Here is a 24,564-nt window from a genome sequence, read left to right as displayed (position 1 = left end):
ACTCCAACAAAACAACTTTTCATCCAGAATATGACTTGGATTTAGGAGCATATCATTAGAAGGTGGCAGATTAGGACTTCAGTTTTTTTTTCTGTTATATTCAGATGTTTCAAATACTATTTTTAGTTACCTGTGTATTGGAATAAGTTGTTTATACTCTGAAGATGTTTTTTTTGAAATCCAGTTGTTATTATTATCAGTTATTCAATTTGTGTTTAGCATTGTCAAACAGCACTAGAATGCAAAATTGTTTCAATGTGAGATTATGGAACTGTGTCATTACTGCCTGCTTTCAGTAATCCAGTTATGTTTCATGATTGCTTTTGTCTCTTTGTGCAACCTGTACATTTTAATTGTCAATGAAGATGTAGATGGTATGGTTATTATGCACCTTGAAAGCAGTGTGTGTGGGGGGGGGGGGGTGTGAACAATCTAGAAAAGTAACAAAATGGAAATTAGAATTTCCAGTGTATGAAAACTTAAATTGCTCTTAGTAAATATAGCTTTTCTTTTCTAGCATGATAATTTCTTGTTTTTCTATTTAATAAGATATTCATAGTGGAAGGGGGGGGGGGCATCCCTAACAATTATGTGAAGGAAGTGTGTATGTATGCCACTAGGATGAGGTATTTTCCCTTAGAGAGTATGGAAACAATGAGATGTATGGTATGCATTGTGATAGATAATGAAGAACTGCCATGGTGAGTTTTGTAATTACCATCAAACCTCTAGAGGTTTACGTGTAAATGTGAGTGTGTTTATGTGCACACTTTCACTGCTGACAGAACTGTCTGCTCCCATCTTATGGGGACAGGGGCTAGTCAGCCAAAATTTTGCACAGATCACTATGTGCAACTGATGGAAAACTGAACATCAAATTTCTGAAGAAAGAAAAAAGAAATTTCCATCTTTTATAGTTTTCAAGAAAAATTACTTCAAAACAGAAAAATTTTACATTATTATTTTTGAAAATTCTATGGACACCTTTTAAGAATATATGCATAAAAATATTTTTGTAGTATACATTCCTTTTTCAACAAAAGGATTGAAACATTATTTACACTTATTGTACCAGAAATAAGTAAATATTATTTTACAGTACACTAAGGTACACACATAAATGAAATAATTTCTGTCAGTAGCAACATATGTTTACTTTTCAACATATTCTCCAGCATATTGCAAAACTCCTGCTGTAATAGAAATTCTTTCCAGCATTATATGTAATCAGCTGTACATGTCATTTGGGATTGCCTCTTCATTCTCATGGTACTACTACCAAGTTATTTAATAACTTAAATAGTCGGTGCATGTTTCAAGTGTCATTATATGGCTCAAGCTATAAGCTCTAATCAGAAGGACATATTATACTTCTATGCTGTTTAACTTCCCCTGGCATCTGTGTGTGTGCATGCAGTCAAAAGAACAGCATGCATTTTGGTTGAAAAACTGCCCGAGTTTGAATCGAGGATGAAGACCATATATTAGGTCTTTCTAGCTAAATCTGAATTAACTGGTTTCAAACAGAGGTGATGGTTTTGTGAGAGAAAGAAACAAAGTTAATAGAGGCAAAAAAACCTGCCACCTCTGTCTCAGACCAAATAAATTTTTTAGTTGAAAACATCTATAAAAAATGGTCCTTATTTTCTTGATAAGATTCAAACCTAGTTGTTCCAACCAAAATAATAATTATTGTTCTTTTAGTCCATCATAGGATTCCATCATTCAGCATTCACAAGAATACATATCGGAGGGTAGTATGGCTGGAAAGTACCTGCAAGCAGACTATTTGTAAATAAAGAGAAATAATTTCTCTTAAACACAAAATCATTATAATGTTTTAACAACATTTTGTTATGAAGAATTGCAAAGTGATAGTTGTCTTCTGCTGGGGTGAGTTTTTGTATATAGCATTCTCTCGGTAGCTTTTTTACTTTCTGCAAAACAATCCATCTGGCAGGAGACTCACTTGATACTTAGTTCATAAATATAATGCACTCAACTCATGTACTTAGCTAGCACATTTATTAATACTGAATAGCCCAGTAACTACAATTTATGCATTGTATATCATTCATATAACACACCTGCTAGAAAAACCTCAAGGAAAGAAAAGGGGGTGGGGATGATGATAATGACTTGATGGCTGCTGGTTCTTTTTTTGTGAGATCGCTAAGTGTGGCCTTGATATTATTCAAAATTTGCATGTTTCTAAAAAAATTTTATCAGTTATATGACTTGGAAGAAATTTAATGCTCCTTTCACTGTAGTATATAACATTGTTTATTAACAGTTCTAGGTGCAGCTGCAAAGCTTGTCTTTAGTTGTTACGGCAAAGTTTATGCCTCTATTAGATCAAAAGTAATAAAGGCATAAACTATGAAGTGCTAGTGCAAAATTTAAGCCTTTATTAAGTAGCAATACGTGTGTTGAGGCTTAAGTGCTGTGAAGAACTTCATGTTAGAGGTTTAATGGAATATAAATAATGGAGAAAACAATATTTACAGTCGATTGAAGAAGGAACTAGAAAGAAATATTGTGGGCATTGGTTGCGGTGCTCACATTGTTTGCAACTGTCTTCAAACTGCAGTTGATGTTCTACCTATTGAAATAGAAGCTTTAGCAATCAAAATTTATAAATATTTCCACATTTATACGGTTCGAGTCACTCAACTAAAAGCGTTCTGTGAATTTGTAGATGTAGAGTATAAAAAGGTTCTTCAACATGGCAACACTCGTTTTCTTTCGCTACTTCCAGCTATTGACAATATACTTGAAATCTGTGAGGGACTGAAATCATATTTTATTTCACAAGAATACTCTCCGGCGATGATAAAACAGTTCTTTGATAATGATTGTGGTGAAATGTATTTGTGGTTTGTGCATGGGCAACTCAAATTGTTTAACAAATCTATCTTGATTATGGAAAGTACAAAAGTGAGTGCAACAGATATTGTCATTGAACTTAGAAAATTAAAAACAAATCTTGAGGAAAGGCGTGATAATAAATTTATACCTCAAGAAACAAAAAAGCTTTTTAGAATATTGGAAAATAATGGAAGTATTAATACAATACTACAAGAGTTTACAAAATTTTATGACCAATGTCTTTCTTACATTGAGTTTTGGGAAAACAGTTTTGGTGGAGCAGAATCTTTTACTTGGATAAACAACAATGAATTAACTTGGTCGGAAATTGAAGCTTCAGGTGAAAAAATTAATGAAACTGCAAATAGTGCAACATGGATGAACTGTTTGATGAAGTGGTGATTGCAAAAGCTTTTTGGTTGGCAAACTATGACATTTTGAAAAATACAAGTTGCAAAGAAAAATGGATACAACTATTCAGTCATTTCAAAGAAAAGAACATTTCATTGCCCAATCTTGTCCAAATTATAGAATACATTTTCAGCGCCTGCCAGGCACATCTTCACCTGTTGAAAGGATATTCTCAATAGTGAATAATATATGGTCTGAAGAAAGAGGTAGAATGGCTGAATCAACAGTAAAAGCTGTATTGCGCTGCAAACTTAATAGTGAACTAAATTGTAGTGAATTTTTCGATGCAATTAAAAATAACAAAGAATTTTTAAAGAAAGTTCACTCTAGTGATAAATAATAACTTTTTAATAATAAGTTATGTTCAGTTAAGAGTAATTAAAAATTATTACTATGAAATGTTGTTTTTTGTTAACCACTCTGTTATTTAGCCTTTTGAATCGTAAGTACTTAACGTAGAAGGCGTTACTTTCTGTTTTGAGCAAACTCTCAAAAATGTCCGAGTTTGATTTTTAAAAAAAAAAAAAAAATGGTAAGTCTAACTATAGGTCTTAGGGGAGAATTAGGTTTGTGGACTTTGGGTAAACCATATATCGGGGGGGGGGGGGCGAGAACAGAATGGTTTGAGTTTTTTTTGTAATGTCAGGAGGCCAGCAAGAAACATTTTTAAGTATGTTTTTTAATTTTTTAACTTGAGTTTTTGTGGGATTGTGTTCCAGTGGTATGTAGGTAGCGCGATCATGGAGAATAATATCCATTTTCCGATTATATTCTGAGGCATTGAGAACAACAGTGGCATTACCCTTATCAGCTCTGGTGATGACAATACTTTTTTCTTTCCGTACTTTTTTGAGGGCAGAGAATTGACTGGAAGATAAATTAACTTTAGGAGGTGAAGAACGGGAGAGAATTAGCTACGTCAAGTCCGATGTTATTGGCTGTTTCTGGAGCTAAGTGACAGATTCCACTTTCGATGTTCTACATAATATCCAGTACCAGAACTTCAATAGGTGCAATGGCAAAATTGTGTCAGAGGCTTAGGGCACTAACTGCATCTTCGCTAAGTCTTTTAGAAGATAGGTTGACTAATGTATGGAACGGTTGAACTTCAGGCAGCGGTTTAGATTTGCAAAGGTTATTGAACTTTTTGATGTGCTTATTTTTTATTTTCTGGAATTCTTTTTGAGGGGAAGCTTCTGAGATTCTAAGGAGAATAGACCAAAGTTCAGGATTGAGTATAGCGGAGAGCTCTGTCTGTAATGAGACAATGGCAGTGTTGTCGTAGTGAGGCTAGCATGAGTTTCAGTAATCTGCTCTTGTAATAGTGCCAGACTAGCACGTTTGTATATCCGGAGGGCTTTATTAGATTTAAATTTGGTTTTAAGCCTAACACAGTTAGGAATGACTCCCGAGTCCCAACATCTTTTTAAAAAGGCCAGCCGATTTAATAGCCTTGATAAGTGTAGTTTCGACTTACCGTATTGTTTTGCTTCATGTGCTATTTCATTACCATGAATGATCAGAATACATATGTTGACGAAATATTGGAATTGAAAACTTCCAGTATTTCGTCTCCGTCACAGAGACATCTTCAGGGATTACAAAAACTTTTTATAACAACACACATACAAATACAATACAAAGTGAAACTAAAGTCCTATCTAGGTGATGCGCCCTCTATGGGCATTTGTAGGTGGCCTGGGATGTAAAGAGGGATCTCTAATAATTAAAGTTTCCCAAATTTTGGGAAATTTAATGCAACTGCATTTGTTTAAATTAGATTGAACAAAATCTACAGACAGATAGAGGGAAGTGCCATGGGTTCCCCCCCCCACCCCCACTTGCCAATTATTACATGGAAAATTTTGAAAAATGAGCCATTGACTCTTACCCTCTAAAACCTTCTATCTGGCTATGATATGTAGATGATGTGTTCTCTATTTGGCCTCATGGCCCAGACACATTAGATTCCTTCCTCAGTCCCCTCAATAGTCTACATTGAAGAATCCAGTTTACGATGGAAAAGGAAAATAACAATAGTTTACCCTTCCTAGACACCTTAGTAACACACCTTCCTAATGGTAACCTTTCTTTCTCTGTATATAGAACTCATACAGGCAGATACATTCACAAACTCTCCCACCACCACCACCACCCCTCCCAGCAATATGACATTATTAAAACTCTGACCAATAGGGCCCACAATCTTTGTTCCAGTAAAACTGCCCTTTCAACAGAACTCAAACACATACACAACACCTTCCTTTCCAATGGCTATAATGACTACAGAATTAAAAAAATAATTAAGTCCTTTCCCATTCTCTGACCATCTCTTCAGAAGGACTTCAGAAATGCCATCACCATTCCTTACATCCGTGGTACTTCAGAAAAAATAGACAGACACATACAACCTCCATACAGCTTTTAAGCCCCACTGTAAACTTGCTACGGTAGGGTAAGTTGGGGGGGAGGTATTTTCACCCCCGGAAACTCCGGTTTTTCGTCCCCCAGAACAGGCAAATTGGCCCCATGAATACACACACACAGATTACAGTCAGAAATACTTAAGACTCAGCCATAAGCCTGATTCGTCATCTATGCCGGTCCCGAGCCCAGATAAAATGTGTGTGTGTGGGGGGGGGGGGTTGAGATGGTGCCATACTTCCTCATAAAAGGGGCCTCGGCCATTGTATCATCATCATATGCTAAATAAATAAATGCCCACCTAATTGATTGGAAAGGAACCTGTTCGTTATATCATACAAAAATCTGGTATGAACGAAAATTTAAGGAAGCCTGTGAAATTTTGATCAACCATCCTAATCTAAACAGTAATGGTGGCATTAAAATCCCATCATACATCTTACCTCATACAAAAACCTAGTATGAATGAAAATTTAAGGAAGCATGTGAAATTTTGATCAGCTATCCTAATCTAAACAATAATGATCGCATAAAAATCCCAAGAATATGGATGGCACACGTTCAGCTCACACATCTTCTTTCAAGTTCTCCAGCAAAACCTGATTTTAGTATTCTAAGCAATAACATCAGCTCTTATTTCATGTATTGGCCACAGTGAATACTGTTTTGTTATAATTTATTAACTTAGTAATTTCTAACCAAACAAATAACATCGCTCTAAGATTTTTTTATTTATTTTTTTAAAATTACGGTAGAGGTTCAGCCAATTTTTTTAAAAGTTGACCAAATTAGTCTGAATTTAGCATATTATGCGGATTGTAACGTAGCTTGTTTCTTTGTATATACATGTATACTCCAGGTGATGATCTTGATATGATTGAAATGTCGGTAGTGTAACATGGTGGTTGTCTCCATAATTTTTAAAAATTAATGCTGATCACCATGTAACTATGAAAGAAAGGTTTGATCTTTTGTATTGAATGAGTACTAAATCACGGCATTATGTTGCACTGAATATATAGAGATATATATACCAATATGTATATCCTTTCATCATCCTTTTTTTACTTTATTTCTCTTTTTCATTGATTTTAAAAAAAAAAAAAAAAGTAGTACAGTGTTCTCCCCAGAAATTTTTACCAGCCAGGTGGAATGAAGCATTAGCCTAGTGTACAAAAAAAGATACTGCACAGTATTTTCTATTATTTGTAAATATAACCAATCTAATAACAGTGAAAGCTTCAGAATTTCAATTTACTATTATCTTCATGGAATATCAACTAAAAGCTGATATCAATATAATATTAATATTGTAAATATAACTTTAGAGTTTGTTACATACTAAATAAACTTCAAATGCAAAAGGTTTCCATCATATTTAACTGAAAATTGTAAATTCCAACATCCATATAAACAAACAAATCTTAGCATAAACAAGTGAATCTTCTATAGAATATTATAAAAATACACATTTTGAATATGTGAGTTAAGAAAGACCCTTTTTCGTAACAAATTAAAATAGTAATTTTATTAGAAATTACTTCAAACAACAATAATATTTTATATAGTAATTATAACAAACAAGACTAAGATTTTTCTTATTTTCTCATTAAGTAATGAAAAACCTAGTAATGCTCACAGCTTAAAATTCTATACATTAATTCTTCTCTTCTTCTTAGAAGCCCAGTTGTCAGCAGCTTTTTCATAATTAAAATTGGTCCCTCCAGTGAAATCAGCATCAGATTATTTAGAGTGTTCTGACTGATGCGATTCCTCATACAGGTGTTTATCCTTTTTAATGCAGAGAAACCCCTTTCACATTCAGCTTATGTTCACAGTTATGGCCAGTCCAACAGCAGCTAGTTTTGCTAAATTTGGAAAAGACTCTTTTGAGCTCAGATGTTGTTGCTAATTTCAGCCATATCTTGGATCTAGATTTTTGTATGACTGTCCATTAATCATTTTTGATGCAACTGCCCATTCTAGTTTAGTACTTTCATAGTTTAAAACTGCAGGACTTCCATTTCTAGAATAATAATCAAAAAGAATCTCAGAAGCCTCTTGTTGATCATGACTTTCTGCATTGAAAAGTCTTGAAAAACAGGAAATGATTGGCATATCTGGAAATCTTGCTTCTAGATGTTTAATAACTGTGCCTATGTATTTATCATATATTGTAGTCTTAAACGTAATAATGTTAGAATCTGAATAATCAGTGTGAAGGTCTGACCATTCACCTGAAAGATGCTGATGAAGATTTTGAAAATGACTGCCAGGAGTGTCTTTCAATTCCATGATGGATAGTTTTCTGGTTTCTAAGACTGGCTCTATTTCAGTTAAGTCAACATCTTGCCTTTGCCATGATCTAGACAAGTTAGATAACTGCGGTAACACATCTGAAAGCATCATTAGTGAAGCTACGAAATTGTATGTTCTGATATATTTATTTAAACCTTCAGCTGTGATATAATTTCATTCAGTGGCCTCTCTTTCCAATGCAGCTATAACACTCACCATGCATTCTCTTAGAGACTGTATTGCAAAATCATGAGACAGCCATTTAGTGTCACTAGCCATTTTAAGTTTAATCTGAGGACTGTTCAGTATATTTTGGATTTGGGTTAAACCAGCCATCCTGACTGAGAAATTTTGGAAGAAGAAAAACAATTGCTTTAAGATATCATTAAACATGACTAAATAAGGCACTCCAGCAGCTGCTTGGGCACTAGCAAGATCCAGTCGGTAGTTTACACAATGACAGTTGACCATGAGTCCATCTGTTTTATCTTTGAGTAGTTTTGCAATTCCCTTTTGCTTTCCAATCATGACAGCTGCTCCATCAGATCCTAGGCCCACCAGATTACAAGTTTTTAAGCCTAGACTGTCAAGGGCTTCAATTACTTTGTTAGTTATAGTCTCAGCTTTGCCATCAATGATATTGCAAGTTGATACAAAACTAACCCTGCCCTCTTTTCTAAGTTGACAAACATATTTAATGTACACCATCAGCTGTTTTAAAACTGAGATTCTGTAGTTTCATCACATAAAACACTGAAATAATTTGCAGAATGTATATTTTTCAGTATTTCAGATCTAATTTCTGATGCTAAAATATCAATCAACTCTTGCATTATTCTTTCTGAGGTATAATGTGGATTTTACCAACGTTAAGATGTTCTAAGTAGGAACAGCCCATAGCCTTGCAATGCTCAAGAAATTTTTCAAATGTATGTGGTAACTCAATTTTTGCTAACCAATACATAGATCTTAAAGCTCCCAGAAAAGCATCTCTCTCTGCAAGTTATTCAAAATTGAAATTGATTTTTCAATTTTTCAATTATATCTGAACAAGAATCAGTGTGTTACATGCTTTGTTCATGGTCAACCAAGCTTTCTTTTTGAAGTCTTGTGCATGGCATAGTTATCCAAGTCACTTCCTTGTTTTGGGTCATCTCTTTCTATATTTTATACATGTGGAACACATCATTCCATTATCTTTCACCACTAACCAATGGAATTTTTTAAAGCCACTCACTGTTAATACCCGATAAGTGGTGTTTAGACGCACATTTTACATTTGAAAGAGACTCTGCAGAAATCAACAATTCTGTTGTTGGTTTGGTGTCTTCGCTACTATGCTTATCGGTTTCATCTTTCTTAAAATAACTTAAGAGTGTGGTTTTCTGACTTGGCTTTTTACTCATTATGGGGTAATTTAATAAATACAAAATATCATTGTTATTAAATTAATCAAACAAATCACTGAATTGTGCACTGACAGTAATACCCGAGACACATAACTCATGTTATTTCGGTCCTTATTTACAGTCTTAACTCCTTCACTTTAAAGGCTCACAATTCTACGATTCCTTTTTCAGAACCTTCTATTAATATGCCCCCGATTGTCATATAAAACTTAATTTCCTAAGAACAAAATATTGCCCGCCTGCATTCTTAAACTTCCATTAGCTCTCTTTTGTTTATCCTCCGTTCTGTGATACCGAATGCTCTCTTGTTGTTTTCGTTACGATATTGAATGCTCTCTCTGTCAGCTGTCAATCACCCATCAAACTCCTCGGTGAGCATGCTCACTGCATGAAAGTGGCAAGCAAGAAGTTATGTATAATGGCTGACGTGTCGTCTCCATTAGTGTCACGAGAATGTCTTTACAAAACACGGCACTTAATAATTTTAAACTCAATTCTAATTCCTTTACCACAAGAAAATTTCTGAAAGCAATACAACTATCCAAATCCAGTAAGTACATAATTATTTTTTAAATGCTTCACATTTCATTTTGACAAAATAACATCAATAACGTGCATATCGCAAGTGCCGACAATGCGTGTTATGAAACCAAAACTAATAATGTACTAACATAAACTTCTTCTTCTTCCTCTACATGTTCATCCCACCTCCAATGCATGATCCGCGTGTTACATTTTGATGCGACTTTTTTTTGTTAGTACAACCCCAACCGGCCTGTTGTCGAGCCTGCTGCTCTTGAGGGAGGGGGGTGTATTTTTTAACTGTAGCAGCGTGTGTTCACAGGGCCAGTTTGCCTGCTTGCGGGATGAAAAACCCCAGATAAACTGGTGGGAAAAACTCTGCTGTTCGTGCCCAAGACTGGCTAACTTGGCTATGGCTGAGGAAGATCCTTAAGCTCCTCACGTCGTCGACGGGAATCGAACCTAGGACACTCCTTCCCTAGGCATATGGTTGTGAAGCGCATAGCCACTAGGCTAACCACACAGTGCAGTAGATATGTCAGACTTTATGCCAGATGTAGTTTTGGTATTCACTAATTCTCTTCTCCTTAGTGGCCAGTTTGTCCAATATAAGAAAAATGACATTCATGTGGGCACTGATTCTTGGTAATGGGTAGAGCCTCCATAACTCACTCATTATCAATAATACCCCTTAATTGGAAAGACTTGGATTCCGTTCTCATCTAAGATGCAAAGAATCTTTATAAGAGCATTTTAACTGAAGGTTTGTTAACCAGTTCTCATGAAAGTAGCAAGTTTGTCCTCCTGGAAACTCGGGAAATTTTTCATCCTGCAAAACCAGCATACCAGCCAAAAAATAACATTTAACAGTTGATTTTTTAATGATACTTGTGACATAATGATTAGAAATATATACACGTTGACACAAGAATAATGTTTAATTTGCCAAATATTTCGGTCTGAATATTACTTGCTGACATCTTTCCACAAGATATTATAAAGTTATTTGATTTCGTAATGCATTCTGGATATTTCTTATGTCAAAACAAATTTTACAACCAAGTGGAAGGAACAGCCATGGGAAGTCCACTCTCTCCTGCTCTTGCCAACTTTTATTTAGAACATCTAGAAGAAGTCCTGTTCTCATCTATATTCCCTCACCCATCCTTTTGGGTTAGATATATAGATGACATCTTTGCTGTATGGCCTCACAACAGAGACTCCTTACCTTCCTTTTTAAGCAGTATCAATTCCTTACATCCTCGTATAAAGTTTACCATGGAGATTGAAAAAGACAACAGGTTATCTTTATTAGACGTCCTTCTCATCCGTTCACCTTCTGGTATTCTTACAACAACAGTTTACAGAAAACCAACTTTCACAGGTCATTATATTCTCAAAGAATCTGCTCATCATCCTTGTCAAAAAACAGGAATCGTAAAATGTTTAATCCGACGAGCCAAAACTAACTATTCAACTTCTCATTTATTACAGGAAGAACTCTCAACTATCAAACATCACATGAAACTAAATGGCTTCTCCGAAAAGAGTACACAACATATTTTTGATTCTTACAATCCAACACAGAACAGCAAAGATTCGATATGCCGAATTCCAATTCCTTACATTTCTGGAATTTCAGAACCAATTTCAAGAATTATGAAGAAATATGATTTAACAGCCACTTATACTCCTATTAACAAATTATCCACCTATTTTCCTTTATATCTAAAGATAAATGCTCAACCTTGTCTCTACCTGGTGTGTATCAAGTTCCTTGTAATTGTAATCTTTCCTACTTTGGACAAACTGGATGTTCTATAGAATAAAGAATTCAAGAGCATCAGTCATCAATTCAACACAACAAACCTGAGAAATCTGGATTAGCTCAGCATGGATTAGAAACAAGCCACAACATCCTTTGGTCCAAGAATCTCCTCCTAGACAGATGTCGCTACAAATTTGAATGTTTATTTAAAGAATGTGTGGAGGCCTTACTTCAACGTCCTAACTTGAATCGTAATGACTGTATATCTATATCAAAAATTTGGGAAAGTTTAATCAGGATAACACTTTTTTTGTAAATTTCCTATATTAGTCTAATGTTATTTAAGATTATTATATGAATTTCTGAATTAATATTTTTAATTATGACTTTAACAATGTTTACTCTTCTGATACTTAGCGATATGACATCACGCGGCTCGTTCTATGTGTGAATGATCAATTGTTCGTATTCCACGTTGTTTTTTAAAACTATTCCTATATAGCCACTGAAGATGATCTGTAATATTCAGACCGAAATATTTGGAAAATTAAACCTTATTCTTGTGTTAACATGTATATATTTCTAATTTAACAGTTGACTAACATAATTCACTGCCCCCATAGCCTTATTTGCTTTGGCTGTAATTCCAAACAACTCAAGTGATGGTTAGAAATGTTAGGTTTGCTGTATGCCAGTAGCCAGAAAGAAAATTAAAATTATTAAATGATAATCACTGTACCAATAGGACATATGACAGTGCATTGGAAATGTATATGTTGTATATTGCACAGAATATTCATTGAAATACTTTACAATAATTTACACAGGTGCAGATTGTATTTTTTATGATGCACATCCATTGTCATCAAAATAGTGGAACTAATTTTGTCATTGCTAGACTCCCTTAGGTATGGCATTTCTTTAGTAACTGAACCTTGATGTACGACATGATACATAATGTGATATATATTATATATCATATAAATTAATGATACGGTCATTTATGTGCAGTTTGCTTAGTTTTTGTATTTAATTGAACGTTAGGGCTATCTTCCTAATGGTATTAGGAAGATAGCCCTAGGTAGTCCCAGTTTACTGTTTTCCTCAGTTTTGTGTGAGCAAATTTGTGATTAAATTTGAAATTAACTTTATTAGTGCTTTGAGCTTTCTATGTTTATGAACATTAGACTCACATTGCAACATACTGTTTCTTACTATCAAAGCATATGTTCATTTCTGTACCAGAAATGAACATATGCTTTTCACTAAATACTGTTGTGTGTCAAACCTTTTTTTTGTTGGCATTTTATCATCATCAAATTCCTGATAGGTATCCTCAGGTAACATCATCATCCTATTGACAGTTTTCTTCCAAATTAAACTGCCGTGTCAGAATTCCAAATTTCATAGTTGGGGTTATACATTATTTGCAGCACTAAAGATGATGCTGCATGTTGGTTTGGGTAATGTGGGACTTGCATAGTGTGGTCCTACAATGTTGTGAGCCACGGTCCTGAATGTTTTTCTGCAGACCCATGTTCCAGTTGATGCCTAGAACTCCGCACCCGATGTGTCGGCCAACAAATGGCAGTTTTTACGTATCTTTCATAGCACCCTACATTGAGTGTGGTGGGTTGTCCACTGCAAGTAGCACTTGCAGTTGACTTCCTGCACGTCCATCTCAGTATAGTATCACTGATTGTTGATCTGGGATGGCCAAATTTGTCAACAATTTGCCAAGCAGATAGACTTGCAACATGGTATCCTATCACAAATGCCTCTTTCAAACTCTGTCAGTTTCCTTCTCACAGCCATTTCACCCAGACACAGTTGCACTAACTTTGATGCATCATATTCCTTTAATTTATACTGGCTACAGACATGTCACCTTGCCCATGGGACTGTTCATTGACTCATCAATCAGTGTATATATATATGTATATGTATATAAAACACACTCCTACCAAATGACTACATTTCTTACAGAATAATAAAAAAATAATAATAATAATAATAATCGATCCTTGACATTTTCTTCAGAAGGATTTCAGAAAAGCCATTGCCACCCTTCACATCCCTGGCACAACTGAAAAAATAGCCAGGTCTTTAAAAAAATACAACCTTTGCACAGCTTTTAAGCCCCACCAGAATCCTACCCTTATCCATTCCACTTAGATCAGTGCCCTGCTCTCTCATTGCCTCTAGTATATAAAATGTGCTATTCCTGCAAGTTAGCATACTTAGAACAGGTAATAAATTAATATTTTTATATTAATTTATAAAAAAAAATAAATAATATAAATGTATTGAATACAGTTTAATTCAATAGATGTATTGAATTAAACTTCTGTGTCAGAATTCCAAATTTCATAGTTGGGGTTATGCACTCTGGTAAGAGATGTTCACTGGGCATCGGCCACACACACCTGTCCATCTGCTTGGTAGAGGGTGATGTGATTCATCGCTCCATAACACAACTTTCCATGCTCTTTGCACCACTGAAGATGACGCTGCATGTTGGTTTGAGCAATTTTTTTTTGTAATCTGCAGCCTCACCAATCAACTGAATTTAAATAAATACAGATGGTAGTACCTTCCCAAAATTTGGGAAGCAGTAATCCTCAGAGACCTAAATTACAAGTTAGGTTTCATAGAAACACCTGTAAAGAGTATCCCACATAGATAAGACTCTTGGGTCAGATCTTCATGTTTCATTTATTACTGTGTTGCCTTTTTTTGCATGCATGTGTGTGTTATAGGTGTTCATTTCTATTCCCTGGAGATGTCTCAGTCACTGAGACCTATTGTTGGAAGAATTAAAGTAGTTTTTAATTCTTTCTTAGTGCTGTTAATACTCCATTAAACCAGAAGCATGATAAATTATAATTAATTTGATCCACATTCTCAAAGATCTTATGAAGGTGCACTTAATTGCATTTTGCTTGTGCTATATATCATTGTTGTACACATCAGTTTAGATTATTCTTATTCTTTTGCTAAAGGCTTTATTATTATCAACTTGTTCATGACAGTGGTCGTATATCATGTGTTTTCTTCTTTCCTCCTCAAATTAAAAATTTCTGTAGCCAAAACTTAACACAAATGTTTTGAAATAGTTTAAATCTTACCAGTCACCCTACTAAATTGAATCTATGGTTGCATTGGAAACATCACATCACATCACACCACACCTGTCTGTCAGTAAGAACTTTTTTATACATAGAAAAACAATCCTAATGCTAAGAATTGCATTTTTTTTTTTTTTTTTTTTCATTCTTGTAAGTTAGCTATTTAATTTTTGTTTTAGTTCATTAAAATTATCTTTGTTCACTTTCAAGTTTGTAGTTCATTTGAAATTCTCCATAATTTGGCTCTTCTTTGTCATAACTTATAATATTTCTATTTCAGAATTGTTATCACAGTTGTCTGGAGTAAGACGGACAGCAACATCACAGCTCCAGCAGCTTCATATGCAGTTGCATTTAGATCGCCAACAGGTTCATGCAGCCAGACAACAACTGGAAAGATTACCTCGCAGACAGCAACAAGAAAATGGAACCACAGGAAATCCTTCCGGAGGTTCTAGTGCAACTGCCAGTGGTCATACTAACAGTGTGGCACAGCAGTCACACTATGTACTTGAACCTTCCCCTAGTCCTGCATCAGCTTCATCTGCTGCTGGCTCACAGTTTCTCTTGACAAGGTAAATAGATAGTTTGTAGTGAGAAAAGTTTTGTTTTGTGCATTATATTGATACATAGTGTCTTGAGAAAGGTTCCACGAAAATTTATCTAACAGTTTATAGAATGACAGTTTACTAAACATTTAGCAAAAATTTCATGCATATTTTTCAATATACTATTTTCCTGTGAAATTTGTTTTAAGGTTTTCATTAAGATTACTTAACATTACCTTATGTGAGTAGCATCAGAGGATGGTAATAATTATCGTTGTTCTATTATTATTTTTTTGATTATTCTGAAATGCATACATGCCACATCATAGCAAGACTAATAATTCACCCTTCAGTACTAGCCATATTTTTAATGTACCTAGTCTAGCCATAAATACTGTTACAACTGGAACAGTACATAAACCTTTAATCTAGCAATAAATTGTTTGTAGCTTTCAGCACATACAAACCACATGTGTAATGTGCATATAGCAGCAGCACTCAATGTTCAAAATGTTTCCTTTTTGCCTTCACACATGCCCGAAGTCTGTGAGGCCACATACATGACGGCACACAGCAGTGAGAGCATCCAACAGAAATGCTGTCACTGCTTGCTCCAAATCCACCTTCAGGCTGGCGATGCTGGAGGGCAGGGGGGGGGTGTTTCTTGCAGGCTACTCTCTCAAGCTCTAACCACAATTTGGAGTCCAAAGATTCAGATCGGGACTTCCAGACAGCCAATCAGTAAACACATTTGCCTCCAACCACTGTTGTGTGGTCTTTGTCTTGTGTGCAGGGGCTGAGTCCTGTTGGAAAGTCCACTGCCTACCATGATACAAGGTGTTGTTCAGGGACATCAGGTTCCAGCTCAAGGTCTTGATACTTTGGTGGAGGTTTGACCCCTTTCTCACAGAAATGACACTTGGATATTTCCTGATATGCCCTCCGTTCCCCCCCCCCCCCACACACACACATCAAATCATCACTGATGTGGGGTGATGACCTCTCTGAATTCTGGGGGTTATGGCACATTCTGTGCGACCACCCATGGCATATACCCAATTGTTTTGGCAGTTAAACAACTCTTCAGTGGTGAAAATCTTCACCACTGAAGAGTGGTGAAGATTTGTGTGAAAAGGATGTATGTGTGTGTGTTGTTCGTGTACTGCCGGGAAAAGTGCCTTTGATTTTATCACCCTCTGCTGCATAAGTTAGTGTTAGGAAGTTTCCAGTAGAATGACGAAAGGCTCTTGACCCCAGGTCATCAGTTAGCACATGACATGATTCTCTGCAAAACATTAATCTTTCATGACATCACTTTCTGCATTCTCTCAGGATTATGTTGGAGTTGTGCCTTCACAGCCCTCACAAGCTGTTGCATCCTAACACAGCATGGACCTATTCTTTGGCACTGAGATATGTCTTCTGTATCATTATGACAGTTAATAGTCTGATACACAAACGTCCTATTGATCAGCTTTAGCGGGTTGAAAATAACAGGTGGCTGCGTTCCAACCATACAGCTAGATCTCTCTCTACTGGAACTGGGTTTGTACAGTTCTGTGTGTGTGGGGGGGGGGGGGGGGGGCAGAACTTGTAACAGTATTTATGGCAAAACTGTGTATCATGGTAATGGTGTTCCATATTCTGCAAGTAAACTTTTCATCTCTGTACTGTATAAAAGGAGGCTGTGAAATTCTTCTTAAGATATATGACATGGTTGTAGTGTCTGGGGCTAAAATGTTGATGAAATTGCTTTTTAGGTTTCAATCTCGTTTTGGCATGTGCTGTGACAGCCATGCAATCTGTTAGTTTGCAGCAACTGAATCCTCTTCCTACACTTTCACAATGATGAGCTGGGTAGTAGTAGTCCAGGATATATCCCATCTAACAAGCATAAAACCATCAGATTTAGGGAAACCATCTTGGACTGAATTAAGGCAGGCAGGAGTCAAAGTATCATTCACTCACTTTATACCAGTCTCTCATACCAGATACAACCTGGTGATAGTTGAGCTTCATCACTAGGCATAATACTTGGCTTTTGATCACATCTAGACTAGTAAGAAATGGTTGGATCTTTCCAGAACAAAGATGCAATTCACTGTTTCTCTATTTCTGCCAGCATGCAGTGCAAGATGTTTTCAGAATTACATTGATATCTATCCTGGCAAGACCTCCCCCCCCCCCTCCCATAAGGATACATTTTTAAAATGGTTATTTCCCCCAAATCAGCTGCTATTCTCCAAAGTTACATATAATGGACTAAACCTAATGGAAGCATTTAGAAGTCTTCCATAACATCGAATGAATAATCTTAGTGACACTTCTGTCAAAGGCCATGATTTGATATCCAGAGGGAATGAATTCTCCATGTGTATGGAGAATTCATTCATATAAAAAGTAAAGAAGCTATTATATATTCCATCCCTCCCGATTTCAGTTCACCTTAAGTATGAGAATTAAAGAGATGCAGAAACCCAAATTTTGCTTCTTCAGTTGTTATTCATTCCAGTTGTACATTCTTTGGCTGCTTTTCATTATAAAGGTGGCATTTGTGTTGTACATCTTTGCTCAGATATAAGTACATTTCCAACTTAAATGATCTCCTTTTTTATCTCTTTGGACTTGAAAATCTTTGCCTCATTCTCTCCCATTCATCCTGTTGCAAATGTTGGTCTCTTAAAATGTCACCTTCATTCTGATTTTGATCACTTTTCTTTAAATGTTGATTTTCTCTTCAGTCAGACTTTTCTAATAGTGAAGTAAGCTTCTTTGATAATTTAATTTTCACAATTCTATTTGACTCTCCTTTTCCAGCTGTACTAATCCAGGGATACAAGAATCTTATGTGTACAGTCAGTTCTAATGAACTGACTGTACACATAAGTTACACGAAGAAAAAGTATTTTAATATAAAACACTTATTTCATGATGAGTATCTCATCACATCATCAAAGTGAATACACAAAAAAGAATAGAGTTTACAGAGTGCTTCCATTCTACAGCTCTCCATTCGGATACTATTGGGGACTCTTGTGAAACTATAAACATAGTTATTAACACAGCAGTAAAAACTTAGCCAATGGGCAAAGAAGCTGCCTAGCTCATTACAGATATGTAAAAGTACAGAGACAGTTTAAAAAGAAGAATTTAGTAAATCATCATCAAATTCCTGACATGTACCCTCAAAGGTGTACAGGATAAGATAGTGCTACATGAAAAACTTACATCATTACTAACTTCCTATCTATCCGAGCCTCTCTACTCCCCAATTAACAGCAAAGCCAAAAATGAAGATTATGAAACGTCATCCGTGGGAGCCAGACTCAGAAGTGATATCAAGGTTGAAGTAATGCAGAAGTCATATTTCTCATATACAAGTAGTGAAAAGGTGTCGCACCTTATTATTAAAATACTCTGAATGAGATCTAGTTGTTGAAAGTTTTTCCACTTGGTTATAAATTAAATTAAAGATGTCAAATTATGTTCTTGGTTTATCCTTTATCAAGAGTAAGCAAACAAAGTTTGCACATGAAGTATTTTCACAAATAAGTTACTTGTATATAGAGACTAAGGTCTTCATTAATTACCTTGCATATCCCATAATGCAAAGAATGCCCAAAAGGATGCATGCTTTCCATGCTAAGCATTATTATGGAAAGGGCCACTTTATTAAACATCATCAGTGGGAGCCAGACTCAGAAGTGATATCAAGGTTGAAGTAATGTAGAAGTCATATTTCCCATATACGAGTAGTAAAAAGGTGTCACACCTTATTATTAAAGTGTCTCAATCATATCACCCCTTGTTTGCCTTTCAACCAATTTTTGTAACCCACAAATCTTTAACCTATCTTCATAAGGTGCACTCCATCTTATTCATTTACCTCTGAATCCTCACTTCCTCATCATCCACAAAAAATCCAGGTGATCTCTGCACACTAGTCAAGATGGGGTCTTATCAAGGCTTTATAAAGAGATATAATAACCATATCTCTGCTCATCAGTGTTCTTCAGTAACCAAGTAATCTGATGAGCTGTTTTAGCCACTTTCACAATATGCTCTCTAAATTTCAAATCACTGGCTTTATCAATTTCTTGGAGTGCAATTTCATCAATATGGTACACAGCTGTTAATCTCTTTACTCCAAAATGCATGACCTCGCACTTTGTCGCATTAAATTGATATCTGTTTTCCTTTGCCCATAGGGTTAGTCTAATTAACCCTCTCATGCATATGTCCACTGTGGTGGACGGCTACTATTGGTTTTTTAATCACCATTTCAGAAATTTGTGCATGAGAGGGTTAAATAATCCTAAAAATTTGAACATCTTTATTGACTGTTGCTCTGCTCAGTTTTGCATCATTGGAGAACAGTAGAATATTTTCCCTCAGATTATTTCCTATTTTATTAATATACACATTGTAGCTGCCTGAGTACAGGCCCCTGCTGCACATCACTAGTCACAGGCCTTCTACTCTTGAATAAATTGCTGGTATCTCTCTATCAATTATGCACATCACCAACTTCATATCCATCCCCATTTGATGCAATTTATTTATCAGAATTCATGTGGTATTCTGTCAAAAGCCTTTGCAAAGTTCAGTAGCAATTACTGTGCACCCATTACCTTTATCCCACTCGGCTTTCACTTTATTATAAAAGTAAGTTACTGAGGTATTTGTGGATTTTTAATTTAATCAACTTCTCCAATAAGATACTAGGGGATTGGCAAGTACTGCAAATTCCCTGTCATATTATCTTATTTTATAACTCAGGTTGACATATTGTCTAATCCTGTAGCTGTATTTACATAAGTATCCTATAATCACTTAGTAATTCAACAGTTTCATCTGCTTCAGTTACCTCCCTGCTATCAGCATTTGTCAGAATTATTCTTCCATAATCATTCTTTCTTTTACTTGCCATGTACCAAATCTTTGGGATTACATTTGTCCTCCACTGCTAATTTCCTCTTATACTCTTGATTTTTTCCTTTCTTGCCAAACTGGTCATTCTTTGGACCTATGCTTTGTACTGTTCATTTGCTTGCTGATTATCTTTCTCTTTGAATTCCCTGTACAAAGTTTTCTTTTTTTCATAGCTCCTGCTTTGTGTGTGTGTGTGTGTGTTTTGATTTTTATTTATTAAAAATAACAATTTTATGTACAAAGATTTAACCAGCATTGATTCTCTGCAGTCAGGCAGAGAATTTACATGCTGATTGATTGTTGAAATAAGCTAAGATTACATGAGAACAAGTTATTATAAGTTATTACACATTATATTCAAATAACAGTTACTATAAGACAATATTACAAATTTACATGAAAGTAGCAGTTATATGATCATTATTCACACTGCTCCATTAAATAGCAAGAAAATCTTTCCTTTCCCCCTTTTTTGGGATGGGGGCAACGATGTTACATCTAAATTGAAAAGTGGATTGTGATGCAGTCACCTTGCTCAGCCAGGAGTTGATTCCATTGATTCCAATCTTGGTTGAAAAGATCTAGGGTGTTGTTCTGCCTGTGGTGATAATGCCCATGTCAGATACAACTTCTCACCTTTTGTTTAAAGGCTGCAATTAGGAGATGGTCTATATACAGAGCCCATCAAAAAATGTATATACACTTTAATAATGTCTCATCATTGGCACCCCATCAGACTGAATTTTAAGATGGCATACAGTTGATGGGCTCATTGACTCAGCCCTTGTATGCCTCCATCTATACCACTTTTTAGCTGGTGAATTGACTCCAGTCCTCATATTGCACATGTGCTCACTTTTCAGACATAAGTCCAAATGTAGGAGACAAATAGTTTGATGTTGTATGTCATGGTTAGGAGGAGATATATAGTATTTTATTTGTTTGCTATAGGATAGATAGACTTCATCTTAAGGCACATCCTGGAGAATATAAAGTTCCTTGTGCTGCATTTTTTAATGGACAGGCAGGAAGAACTGTTAACCTCTACCTTGAAGAACATATATACATCATCTCGAAGCCAAATGTGAAAACTATGAAAGTTTGGTAAGTTAACCAGAGAGTTTGCAGGAATACATTCCTCGGCATCCCTGAGTTGCTTTAATGTGGACTACTTAAAAGACATAGGCATCTGTATATTTGGCTTTTATTAGTCCATTTTTGATGAGGATTTACTGGTTTAAGGCCAGTGAAACCTTATCAGAAATGGAATAATAAAAGGTGAATATATAGATGCCTAGGCACGTGCCTATGTCTTTTAAGTAGTCCACACTAAAGCAACTCAGGGATGCTGAAGAATGTATTGCTGCAAGCTCTCTGGTTAACTTATGAAACTTTCATAGTTTCTACATTCTGCTTTGAAATAATGCTGGATCTAATATCCACTTTGCTTATAAATAAATGCATCATCATTATAGGCAGTTGGAACTTGATTAGATCATGAAAATTGGATCTATCCCTCACCATTAAATGAAAGCAAACTACAGTATCCTAAATGTCATTACAAATCTGAGAGATTATTAAAATGTCTGAAATTTGAAAATGTCTCTACATTTAACTGACACACTTTCAAATTTTAAGACCAAAGAAGTAATATCTCATTAATTATTTTGTGTTTTTTTTTTTTAAATGAAGAAACAACAGGAAAATGCGATATGTATAATTTGAAGCAGGAACTCAGTGGTCAAGAATTGTTTTTTTTAAAAAAAGTCTTTAATCACTCACATCCTTTTGATTTACTGTATATATTTATTTTGTTCTTGTGTGCCATGATTTTATACACTGTACAAAAAAAAAAGTTAACTAGAATTATTGCCAATGCCAAACCTTTCTATATGTCTGAGAGAGAGATTAAATCTTGTAACAAAACCTAGTTTGATTTTATTCTCTTTCAGGTATATGGAACCACTATTAAGTGAAACAGAATTACAAGCTCTGGAAATAGAACATGCTGACAGAAGTCTTTTTGTGCAAGAATTACTTCTTAATTCCCTAAAAGAACAGTTAACCTTAAATGATGACTGGGGTACTATAATAAGTAAGCAACTAACTGTGATTTCTAGTGCTGAAGAAAGTAGTCTTCCATCACAAAATTGCATAGGTAAATTAGTTAGTGCAGAAAGCAATGAAGCTTCTAGTAAAGGAATTCTGTCTCATTTTCATTTTGCAAAACCAAACCTGGTGAATTTACTTAAAGCCCATGGTGAAGGAGCACAAATTCCATCATTGCGGAGGTATGGTGGAACTTTGCATAGAGGAAGAAATGGAACAGGTGCCAGTGGCACTAATCAGCCTATACGAGAAGAAAGATTGCTTCAGGAAAGAGGAAGTGTTGGGTCAACAGTTCAGCAAGCAACTTCACGAGATGGACTAAGTGGTAGTAGACAACCCACTAGAACATCAACTAGGGAAGGTGGTTCTTCACCATCCTCAACAAGAAGGAAAGCATTAAGACATGTAGATGGTAGAAATAAGTCTAGTGAGCCACCTCCACCTCACTGAGGAAACAGTTATTATAAAATTGCTTTTTTTTGGACACAGTTTAAAAAAATTGATTGGTGGGGGGAATAAACAGAATAATCACCATTTCGCAGCCTTTTTTTAACATTTTTACAAATTATTATGTCTGAACAACAATAACCACATTATACAGATTTGACTGTTTAGCCATTTAAATAATTAAATACCAACATTAATAGTTACTTATGACTATCTTGATTCCTGCTGTAATCAAGAACCATAAATGTGCTTAAAAGGTAGATATAGTACAGCATATCATTCTCTGGAATACTTTGATAAGGTTACTATGGTAATCTTGAAATAAATTTTTTTACATAACATTTTGTTCGGGGGGGGGTACAGCTATTACAATGTCTAATGTTAGACGTTAGCAAAAAGTTAGTCATGCAATGCAAATCGCAAAATTAACATAATGATGATGATGAATAATTTGACTTTGGAAAAATTTCAAGTTAATATTCAGATTTTGTATGGTAAAGCAACTAAAATTCAATACCTGCAGATAATTTGGTAACATATCTATTTATAAAGAATATACCAATATACTGAATTTTGTAATTACACCATTAAAGTATAAGTTGAGAATTTCTTTTGATACAAGTTAAGAGAATTTCTTTTGATACAAATTCCTAAAAGTAAATTTATATTAATGATACTGCTACAATTTTTATATTAAAAGAACTTCAGTGATCAGCTGAACTGCCTGAACAGCTTATATTTTAATCTGCTGTCATAGATTACTATGAGTTCTGAAAGAATTCCATATTTTATAATACATTTAAGTATTAAAAATAAAAAAAAATTATTCCTACAAAAGAAAAAAAAAACTGATTAAAATATAGCAAAGTGGATGTTTAATGCTAAAGGCATAAGTTTACATTTCTAGTCAAAAAAACAAAAACAAAAAAAAATGCAGACTCTGTGATAGTTATCCTGCTAAGCTTTGCACATTGTTTTCCCTTGGGTATCACTAGTAAAGGTTATTATTTCAAATGCATAAAAATTAATATGTGAAAAACAATGCCTGTGTGTATGTGTGTGTGTGAAGATTTTTTTTTTTTTTTAAATTGCCATTTGATTGTTTAACTTGATATTTGTGAATACATATTTAAAATCTGTACATACTAGATAAATAAATTTACATATGACATTAATTAAAAGTGTGATGCCTCAAATATTTTTGCAAAGGACAATCTAGCCTGGTTGGCCAAGTAGATAACATTGCTAATTAATTATATATTTAGTTTAATCCTTTATCCAAGTGTAAGCAAACAAAGTTTGTGCCTGAAATATCTTCAGGACTGGGGCATTCGTGGTAAAGGTGGTATATAAATTCTCATCACTTGCCTTAGGATCTCCCATAATGCAAAGCACATCTCCTTGTGGACATGTATAATATAATGTTATGCATTAAGGGAATGGCCACTACCCAGACCGTTTAGACTTTTATTGAGGTCTCATCAGTGGGAGCCAAACTCAGTGGTACTAAGGTGAAAGTAATGGAGAAGTCATATGCAACTATACAAGTTGCCAAAAGGTGCCACACCTTATTATTAAATTACTCTGGATTAGAGAAAGATGTTGGAAATTTTTTTCACTTGGTGAGACTATAAATTATATATTTAGTTTAATCCTTTATCCAAGTGTAAGCAAACAAATTTTGTGCCTGGGGAGGGAAA

At 35.0% G+C, this 24,564-nt stretch overlaps 1 protein-coding gene across 1 annotated transcript in view; it reads left to right on the top strand.

Annotated features, from left to right (window-relative positions):
• The window catches only part of LOC150110532 (E3 ubiquitin-protein ligase KCMF1-like), a 111,665-nt gene extending 87,627 nt beyond the window's left edge, over positions 1-24,038 (top strand). The window contains exons 6-7 of the mRNA XM_090394593.1: positions 15,109-15,403; positions 22,261-24,038. Coding sequence (XP_090250719.1) covers positions 15,109-15,403; positions 22,261-22,867 — 902 coding nt within the window. The 3' untranslated portion in view covers positions 22,868-24,038. The remainder of the gene's footprint in view (positions 1-15,108; positions 15,404-22,260) is intronic.
• The last annotated feature ends 526 nt before the right edge of the window (positions 24,039-24,564 follow it).

This window comes from Typopeltis vanoorti, chromosome 1, assembly GCF_054136105.1.
Source record: "Typopeltis vanoorti isolate ZY-2024b chromosome 1, IOZ_Tvanoo_1.0, whole genome shotgun sequence".
Taxonomy (NCBI): Eukaryota; Metazoa; Arthropoda; class Arachnida; order Uropygi; family Thelyphonidae; genus Typopeltis; species Typopeltis vanoorti.
Note: the sequence above shows the minus strand (reverse complement) of the source record. Positions and strands in the feature narration are given on the sequence as shown.